Below are 10,293 nucleotides of genomic sequence, written 5' to 3'. Positions count from 1 at the left end.
ATGTTTGCATATGTCAACAACATGAATAGTCTAAATATTACAGAAATGCAACGTGATAAAAGATTGGTGAGAAAAACCACAGAAGAAACAGAAGACAATAAAATCTCCCAATGGTCATTCAGAAACAAAGCAGGAAGGTCAAAAATCATCAATAATAGGATACTTTGAAAAGATTTTGTCCCTTCACAATTTAAACAGCAACATGATTGGCTGTCTTGTCAACTAGAGACTGATGATGAAAACAAATCAACATGGAAGAAATGGACAATGCTTAACTTCCATTCTTTTATTATTCTAAATATGTACTGTGTGATTAAAAGTTATACCTATTTAATTATATTTTATTTTTTAAAACAATAAAAACTGTAGTGTTTAATTATGCGCCTCTACGGCAACAGGAGCACCTCCAATCTGGTAGGATTATGGGTAATGTAGTACATAAAACTGTGATAGCTTATTGTTACTGTCAAGTCATTAATACAGATATTCATTGATTATTACACTTGTGCTCAAAATACGGAGAAAATACTGTCTTGGAGCGAGTCTGTCTGACTGACTGTCTACCGGTCCTTGACGGAGCGCAGGTCAGTTGTGATTGGGTCGTGCTGGATGGTCTGGTGCAGCATCAGAGCCAATAAACCAGCTCGGTTGGTCATGGCCATCCTCAGATTCCTCTCCTGCTCGAACAGCTCGTCCAGTTTGTACCACTGACAGGCAGACAGGCAAAGAGACAGACACATAGACAGACAGGTAGAGAAACGTTATTTTCTGCCGACGGCATGCTATTAGTAATGGTTGCTGGGCGGAGCCTTACCACTCGGACTCGCTCCAAGTCGACCTCGGCGCGCCGCAGCTTTTCCCAGCAGTAGTGTTTGTTACACTTCCTCTTGGAGACCCGACAGAACTCTCCCGTCGGTTCAAAGACGTCCTTCACTAGAGGACAACCACACACTTCGTCTGCCGGCACCTGGACAGAGAGACAACAAACAGGAACATGAAAAAAATAACAACAAACATTGTGGTTCCCTCGCACTGAACACAGAACTGTGAGTCCAGTGTTGTAGTCGTACATCAGAGCTACAGGAGGGTAGATCTATCACCATGGAGACCAGTGAGGTCAAAACCTGTACGTTAACAGAACACATCTCCAACAATCACGGCCAAGATACACTGCAGCACCTGCCTGACTGATATCACCTCACCTGTCTAGCTGCTGTCAGCTCACCTGTCTAACTCACCTTTGGGTCTCTGGAGTGCTCCGGACACAAAACCTGCAGCCTCTTGCAGTACGTCTTACTCTGTGTGTTGTACACATCACAGAACAACCGGGTCGCTCTGAAAAAAAGACAAGAGAGACAGACAGGTAAACAACCATTCAGGTAAACAGACAGGTAAACAGACAGACGGACGGACAGACAGACAGGTAAACAGGTGTTCTCACCCCTCTATTCGTGTTGGGTACATTGAACCAAATGACGTCTGACTCTCGTACTGTGGAACACAGACAGGCAGACAGACAGGTGATCAGTTTTTAATGTGAACCTGGACCTCCTCCTCCAGAATGTCTCCAACATTGTGTTTTATCTGTACTGTTTTTTTAAATGACGCTACAGAGTCATGAAACATGTGAAAAAACAGACTGGGCGTTCCTCAGGGCACCGTGTTTATTCACGCCTTGGATATATGGACATGAACATCAGAACGTCGGGATGGACTAAAGCAGCAGATGGTTAGAATAAACTGGTAGGTAAAGATCAGTCAAGACATCACTACTCTATGATGACTGACCTCTGACTGACCTTAGCATAGCATCTCTCCATGTGCCTCAGGGCCACCTTGGGGTTCACTGGGTGACTGCAGGACACACAGAAGATCTGAAGGTCTGTGTCGTCGCCGTCGCCTTCGGTCACCTAGACAGACAGACGGACGTGCCAGACGAACGAATCAAACCGACCCTGACCTTCCAGCCATCGCTCCGCCCCCTACCTCCTCGTCCTGTTGGACCTGCTGCTGCTTGGCATTGGCGATGATGCCTTCAAGCTCGTGGAAACGCTTCTCCATCATGGTGAGGCGGAGCCTTGACGCCTGCTGCTCCTTCCTGATTCGCTCCAACTGTCTCCGCCCCATCTCCTCGGCAACGCACGGACTCTGCTGCCACTGCTGAATCCTCTGCGGGAGGATCTCGTAGATGCGACTGATGAACAGACCGACAGAGACCCTCAGCCACACTAGGGAAACAACCACTACCAAACCCTTGTCTGACTACTCACTTAGCGGCCAGCTTCATGCCGCAGTCCTCTGAGCAATACTTGGAGTTGGCCCTCGCTGGTTGGACACATCCTGGACCCAAACACTGCCTCAGAGCCCCGCCCACCTCCTTGGCCCCGCCCTCTCCTCGCTCACTGTGCCGCACGCGTTCCCTGTGACGCTGCTTCGCTTTGTGGCGCCGGGGCTTTGGCTCCTCCTTCAAACAGGACACAGACTTCTGCCAGGAGGAACAGAGCATTTGTGACATCATCAGTGACATCATCAGTGTGGACAGAACCGTCCTCACCTTCTTCTCGGTCTTCTTCTCTCGTCGTTTGACGTGTTTCACCTTCACAGCCTTCTTTCTCATAGAATCTATGTGGGCATCCTCATCTTCACTGTGCCACACCTGAAACAGGAAGAAGGCTCACTCAACAGGAAGTTGCTGTTCTGACAGTTGATTGGTCAGGACCGCAAACCAAGGCTGACCAGGTCTCTGTATCCGGCGGCTTTGTATTGCTCATAGAGCTCCAGTTCACTCTCACTGAATGCATCCTCGTCATCGTCGTCATCATCATCAGTGTGATGGCCCAACCCTTTTCTGGAAAGGCTCCGCCCCCGAGGGCCGCTATAGTTCAACTCTTCTTCTTTGACGCGAAGCATCTTCTGCTCAGACATTGATGACATCATCAGTAATATCAACACTATTATTCAGTCATATTGGTTTAGCTAACAGCTAACACACAGTAACAGAGCACTATCAGCTAAACCACGGCTAATAAACATATCACACGTTCTTAAACGGAGGCTAATGCTAAATACATGAAACACCCATGATGTTTGGGCTAATTGTTAGCAGCTAGATCCGCTAACAGAAAGGTGCTTACTGTGGTAAAGACACATCAAACAAATGCATGAAATACTTACGTCCCTTTCTGGCCTCAACCTGCTAAAAGATTCACACCTGGCTTCACTGATTATTTTATAGGGAGGTGAACAGGACCGGAGCATACCACTGTGACAGGGGTGTTACATTTTTGTTAAAATGTACGTGTTTCGTTACAAATGGTGAAGTTGCTGAATTTAAGCAGACTGCTCACCATGAGTGGTGGAATTATGTGTCATGTGCTATTAAAAAAAAATTTTTGTTCATTTTTTCACATAAACTATGGGCGAGTTTGGGTTGTGTTCCTTTGATAGGGCAGTTGGTCATGACCAACAGTATAAAGGCCCTGGCCTGAAGCATTTCGGTAGTGATGGTGGGATGAAGCCTCATGAGGTTTTGAACCACTTCAGGCAACTGGTTCGAGTAACAGTTCATTTCTTGATGCTTCATGTGCACACAAAACCACATGCTGGCCTTGGATACCATTACAGGCAGCTGCTGTGTCTTCACATGTGATCTATTCTGACATCTGTTTTGGCTCTTGGAAATTACTATGTAATACAAAAAAATGTAATTCGAAGACACGCCCCCTCCCCTACTCGGCACACGCTTCGAAGCCTCGATACAGATCATCACTGCATTTTGTGGATTTTGGTCTGAATCAGCTCGAGGTGGAGGATGTGCTGCGGACAGCACATGGTCTTTTTGTTGAATTTGTGAGTATAGAAATAAAAGGGAAAGTTTCACCTGCAATCTTTTGGTTTGCTTATTTCTGTGCACCTGGCCGTCATCAAACAAACTCATTTACACTTACCCGGGCCCGGACCTCACACTGCCTCAGGCGGCACTTCTGTCGAATTTTGTTCGGACCTCCAAACTTCTTCATGTCTTTACAGAAGTCGCACTGAGCGCAGTCCTCCGTCCGGAGGCAGGCGTCGCACTCGCCACACATCCTCGCCGAACGCTTGATCTGAGAGAGGGGCCAACGTCAATCACACCAAGAACAACAAAGATCATTCACACCTGGTTGCCAGGATACCTGTGAGGCCCGCCTCCTGTCAATCCTAGGTTGCGGTGAGGACCTGTCATCGCCGTCAAACCTGTCGTCCCTCTCTGGCTCTGACTCCCTCTCCTCCTTCTCCTCTTTCATTTTCTTTAGACGATATTTAATCTCCAGAGCCGGGTCTCTGTCTGCAAGGGACACAGATGACAGTTAACACACAGCTAAAGGCTAACACACAGCTAAAAGCTAACACAGTTAAAAGCTAACACACTTATTACAGTCGCACTGGTTATGACGGATAACAACATGCTAACAAGAAGCAAGCAGAGAGCTAACAGAGCGCTAGCAGCAGTAGCTCACCTCTACAGGACAGACAGTACCAGACTCTGATGGCTTTAGCTGCTCTCTCCGACACGCCGATGCAGTCGCCATGAAACCACTCGGCGCAGCTGTCGCACCCTCTGGCAGACAGACAGATGCGTCGGCGTCAACAGGTGATCATCAGTGATCAATATTCACATTGATCAGGTAATTACATCATGAAACAGTTGATGTCTGGTCTCCTGCAGATGCAATAAACTGGACCACTGGGAGTTTCCATAGCAACTGAAGCTCCTCCGCCTCCTTTGTCACCTCCTGCTCCTCCTCCTGTCTCCTGCTCCTCCTCAAGACCTTCTTCTGCTCCTGGACCCTCCTCAGACTGAGAGACAAGAAGGTGGTTACCACAGCAACAGCAACTCTTTCAAAATAAAAGCTCAAGGAAGCTTTGATTTTCTGAAACCAGTTCTGCAGTCGAACCCACTGAGACCAGATGCAGACACTCTGCTGTCCGCCTACATCTCCAAAACAAGGAACGCTGAAGACAGAAAAGTCCACATATTCTCCAAAGAAGAGTGAAGGAACGCGTCTATCTGGTCTCAGCATCTTCACGGTTAACGCATGACCTTTAACCTCGGACGAGTTTAAACAGACGATGATCTGGGACGGTCATAAAAACATTTAAAAAAAACCTGATTTTTAAGCTTCATGGATTTGATGCTATGGTTCTTTAACGAATCCAGCAGCTCCGTTATCATCATCATCATCATCATCCTCTTCATCATCATCATCCTCTTTATCATCATCATCAGCAGCAGCAGCAGCATCATAAACACTCACCATGATGAAGGACGAAGTGTATCCTCGTCGTTCCGTTTTCTTCTCACTGTTTTTGCAGGACCCGCAGGACCTCAGATCTCTTTGTTTCTCGCCTCCTTCTTCTTCTTCTGTGACCCATTCAGGCAGAACAGCGACGCCTCCTGGACGGGGACCGAACAACGCCCACTGAATCATACGATGCATTTTTAGATACAATTTTGCTAATTTATGACCATTACCATGAAAGAACAGACAAAACCCAAAATAGGAGAAGATTAGTTTACCAGGTTAAAATTGTAAATTGGTCTTACCTGGTAAAATAAAAGCATCATCACCATCATCATCACCATCATCTGTGACACTCTGTTATTTGTAGAATGTATTTATCAGCCTTAATAATATAATAATAATGTGTTGTGTTAATATCAGCTGATGAATAACACGAAAAGCAATTAAATGTCTGTTGTGACACAGAAAATTAAATGTTTTCTTTCAGTCAACCTCCAGCTCTTCAGTCTGTCTTAGTTGTACGTTTACCTTTTGTTTAACGATTCATTTAATGCTAAAAATACCGTGTGTGTGTGTGTGTGTGTGCGTGTGCGTGTGTGTGTGTGTGTGTGTTTGTGTGTTATCTTTAAAGGAAGTTGAAGGGGAGGCGTCACACACATGCCAACGCTTCAGAGGCAACAAAATACTGACCGAGAAGGCAAGAAAGAAAGAAAGGAACAAAGAAACGAAGGAAAAAAAGAATTCTAATGCTGCAGGTCAGAAACTTTCTTGTCTCTTTTATTCTAGTGATGATTTCTCATCAATCTAATCAAATATTGATAATCACTATCAGCTGATGATTCCTGTTGTAAGTCTGTTTTGACTGTTGTAAATTTCATTTTCACTGTTTTTATATCAACTTTTATCTAAGTGTGCGATCAGTTTTCTTGTTTCTGGTTCAGTCGATGTTATCAAAGCTCAGACAATGTATTTCAGTACTGATCCCACCTCTGAAAGAAAAACAGATTTAAAAAGTAAAAAGGTATTAGAAGGAAGTAATCAGAGTAAAAGTATTCGCTCACCAGAGCCAGTAGTTTAGAAATGTTTCTGATAGTTTACTGAAATAATAATGTACATCATAATGTACAAAAGATGTTTAGTCAGTGAGTGCTCCCTAATTCTCCTGCTATGGTATTCCGTTAGCCTGCTACATGCTACCATGCTGCCCTAGCATAAAAATACGTGTGTAGTCATGTTTGTGACACTTTACGTTATTGTTGTTGATGCATTTATTTGTGTTATTTGTTGAAGATTTCTTGCCATTGGCTGGATGGATGTGACATCACATGGCAGCAGCTCTGACATCACTGAAAACGGAGCCAATAAAAACTCTCCTCAATCAGAATGCACCTTGACCCAGCCAGCAGCCAATGGGATGCTGTCACGTTATCACACAGGTGAGACAGTTTAACTTCCTGTGTGATCACATGACCTCTGGCATCAGAGGGTTTTGGGTGATGCGATCGCCTAAACTCTGACAAGCTACGTCGAGATCCACGTCCTGCTTGAACCAGAGGAGGCGGTCACATGACTTCCTCTCAGAGGAGGTTAAACTCTAAATTTACCCTGAGCTTGGACTCACAGATCCGACTTCCTGCCTGGTATCAAGTCCATCTGTGTCTGTGTGACTAAAGTCAAGGCAAACCAGTGGCGATTACGTCACTGGTCACATGGTCAAGTGAAAGGCTGGTCAATGCTCAACAGATGTCATGACATCAATACAGAACATCCTATTGAAACATTAGGGAGGATTTTATTCCACTGGCCCAACCCATATTTATATTTCCAATGCCAACACCTGTAGAGTCCAGCCTGAGGCCACGCCCACAGCGATCATCAACCTGATTGACCTGATCCAGATCAGATTTGTTCAACTGTTTGTTCAGCTGTATATTTGCTCCTTACCTGGGTAATCCAAAGATGGTTTTATTGTTCTGATATGTTCTCTTGCTGCAGAGGAGGCTCCTCCTCTTATCTTTGATAGGTCAGAGGATGGCGACAGCAGTAAAGACCTTTTAACAGACAGCTGCTCCACCAATGACATCGCTCAATTCCGACCTGCCCAGTCACATTCTGGCATCCAGAAACAGAAAGGTTGAACACCTGAAATGAACAGTATACAGCTTCATGTCCCAGAATCTGACACCAGGTTGATGTCATCTCTGATGTCATCTCTGATGTCATCTCCGATGTTATTTCTCACAGGTGTGGATGGATCACCAGTTTCTGCTGCACCTATCTGTATTCCTCCTTCCTCTTCTTCTATCACTCCTTCCCTTCCATCTCGGCGATCCACCTGTAACATACTCGACTCCAGCCTTCCTCCTCCTCATCATCGTCACTGTCAAAATCAGCACGGAACCAATCAGAGGTGTCTCTCCTCCAATAAAAGCAACTCTTACTTGAAGACAGACGCTGCCCACATTAAGGAGGTTGCGGGAAACGGTAAGCCAATCAGAAATCCTGACAGGTAACCTCTGATAGACATAAATATAAAGGTATGTCATCTGCATATTGACTCATTTTATGATCTAACAGATATAATTTTTTTGTCCTCTGAAGTTACAGCTTCTCAGAGAAGAGGGACAGAATGGGAATGGGACAGATAATGACTTCATTTTAAAACGACTTGGTGCACAAGTCTGACAGAATTCAACCTGACTGGATTCAAACTGACTGGACTCGACTTGACTGGACCTGACCTGAGGTGACTGGTCAACTGGACCTCATCTGACCTGACAGCAGGTTGTTCCTGCTGGTTTTGAGACTCTACTGAACTTCTAGTTTCTGTTATTTTCTCTCTGCTGATGGAAGAATGTTTTCACCAGCTTTCATTCGTTAGTCTGTTAATAAAATAAAACCTAGGGTTTGTATTTAACGGTTTATAAACCACCCAATCAGAATGTGGCAGACTGACTGACAGGAAGCAGGTAAAAAAACACACACACTCCCATCCGTTATCACTTGTTATCAGCAGAAAACCCTAAACATCTGTATATCTCTGCTACGCACACCCTTGTAGCTCCTCCCACCATCAACCAGCCTGGTTTCCACCAACCAGCAGTCCTCGGGTCAGTTAATGTTTTGAATGACCTCCTCTGTCTCTACAGACTGTTGCGTTCACTGTCTACTAGCCTGTCTGTTCTGCGAGGTGCTGTCCATGTGTTCAGCTCTGGGGGAGTGTCTTGCATGTGGAGTGGGTGGAGCCGGATGTTGCGAGGCTGCAGGTAGCTGCTGCTGTTGCTTGGAGGCAGCAGGGGAGGCGGCCTGTACAGAGGAGGCATGTCAAGCGGTGTTGGATTGTGGGATAGTGGAGGACTGCTGCGGCTCATCGGACTGTTTGGAGATCTGCTTGGAGTGCTGCTCTATCTGTTTCCCAACATAGAGCAGCCAATCCAAGAAGGACTACAAAATTATGTTATACTATCAAGTTAGGGAATAGAGATGTTGTTTACTGCTGTCAAGTTAACTGTTTGAAAAAGATGAATTTTACAGAATTACTGTGGTTATGACTCAGAGAGGAAGTGACATAATTCAGATCAAGACAAAAAAAATTGAAAGTCCTTCCTTATTAGTTAGTAGATTTGATGTTAGCATGCTAATGTAGCACACAACAGCTAACTGACAGCTGATTTTAATTTATGTTAAACTAAATTTGCAAACTATGGCTTTCAGATAAATATTGCAAAAGTACAGTTCTGTAGTAGAGTAAAAGTTCATAAAAATAAAAATACCTCAAATGAGTGTATTTAATTCCATCTCAATATTGTATTTGTTGATTAAAGCTACAGTTTTTAATCATGACGTCAGCAACAGACATAAATCATATGATTGATAGTAAAGACATGGGTGGGACAAGAAGTGGTCCTGTATGGACAGGAAGTATGTGTTTGTTGAACTGACGTGCCAGGATGTCCCAAAAGGAAGCAGGAAATGACTGGAAAGACAACGCCACCTGACACCTGACCCCGTCACAGACAGACATACAAGACACACACACACACACACACACACACACACACACACACACACACACACACACACACACACACACACACACACACACACACACACACACACACACACACACCAAATTGAAAAACAAGTTTATGGGTTTTCCACAAATTTCAACCTGAGGACCACAGTCCTCTCAGGGATTACATGGTAAATCTGAAACCAATAATTACTTAACCACTACATTGATGATCAATGAAGTTGTTAACTAATCATTGATGATAACTACAGTTTAATTTAAAAAAAATTAAAAATTTTATTATATAGACTGTTATAATCCCTGAAGGGAAATTAAGAATGCAAGCTCTAGTATGTTTGTCAGTCACATGCATATACAGTACTGTATATTAGTGTTTACAGGCCCAGTAATGTGAAATTTTTTTGTAAAGATTTGAGACGGTTAGAAATTGTTAGAATAAATAAACATTGTGAAGGACGTCATTCAATGAATGAATGAACGAATGATGAAAATAACCATCACATTAATCCAGAATGGAAGCTGCAGCTGTAAACTTTAGTGACTGCCATCTAGTGGTATGATTGAAAATGACATGATCCCCCAGTGGCCAATACAGAATCAGAGAATCAGTCTTTATTTGTCATGCCGACACACGTTTTCACATATGACAGTACGAAATACGTCTCTGAAGGTCCCAGTAAGCCCGGTCGATAAATAAGATAAGTTAAGAAAAACAAGGGGGGAATAAAGGGTTAAAATTTAAGATAAATAAGAAAGAGAACAGAGAAAAGTTAAGAATTCTAGATATATAAAGTGTAAGTCTACGGTTTTATTCATTTTGTTATGATGGTTTTATTAATTTTCATTTCCATTATCAATCCCAAATGGGGAAATTCCTTTTCTGCATCGAATGCCCTCCCTTCCCCCCTTTAAAGGAGGGGGTAATTTTGTGTTAACATTAACACTGTGTAATGCCCTTCACCTGAAAAAAATTAACAC

At 44.0% G+C, this 10,293-nt stretch overlaps 1 protein-coding gene across 2 annotated transcripts; it reads right to left on the bottom strand.

The window, feature by feature from the left end:
- Positions 1–5,831, bottom strand: cxxc1a (CXXC finger protein 1a). 2 transcript variants are annotated; one of them, XM_068333572.1, is made up of 15 exons: positions 5,585–5,830; positions 5,295–5,434; positions 4,673–4,836; positions 4,497–4,597; positions 4,173–4,324; positions 3,948–4,103; positions 2,737–2,913; positions 2,555–2,656; positions 2,271–2,485; positions 1,987–2,194; positions 1,800–1,910; positions 1,442–1,491; positions 1,239–1,335; positions 815–967; positions 1–707 (listed from the first exon to the last, which is right to left on the bottom strand). In XM_068333572.1, the coding sequence occupies exons 2-15, from the start codon at positions 5,295–5,297 to the stop codon at positions 561–563; spliced, it is 1,836 nt and encodes a 611-aa protein (XP_068189673.1). In that variant the 5' UTR covers positions 5,298–5,434; positions 5,585–5,830; the 3' UTR covers positions 1–560. The 2 variants fall into 2 exon arrangements, with proteins under 2 accessions (XP_068189673.1, XP_068189665.1); XM_068333564.1 differs by having other exon boundaries at positions 2,271–2,656; positions 5,585–5,831.
- Positions 5,832–10,293: the final 4,462 nt, after the last annotated feature.

This window comes from Antennarius striatus, chromosome 2 (assembly GCF_040054535.1).
Source record: "Antennarius striatus isolate MH-2024 chromosome 2, ASM4005453v1, whole genome shotgun sequence".
Classification (NCBI taxonomy): domain Eukaryota; kingdom Metazoa; phylum Chordata; class Actinopteri; order Lophiiformes; family Antennariidae; genus Antennarius; species Antennarius striatus.
This window is presented reverse-complemented; position numbering and strand designations above follow the sequence as displayed.

Coding starts and splice junctions, on each gene's coding strand:
- cxxc1a (XM_068333564.1), bottom strand. Junction 1,492..1,799: donor TGGAGAGATGCTATGCTAAG/GTCAGTCAGAGG, acceptor TGTGTTCCACAG/TACGAGAGTCAGACGTCATT. Junction 708..814: donor ACTTGGAGCGAGTCCGAGTG/GTAAGGCTCCGC, acceptor TCTGCCTGTCAG/TGGTACAAACTGGACGAGCT.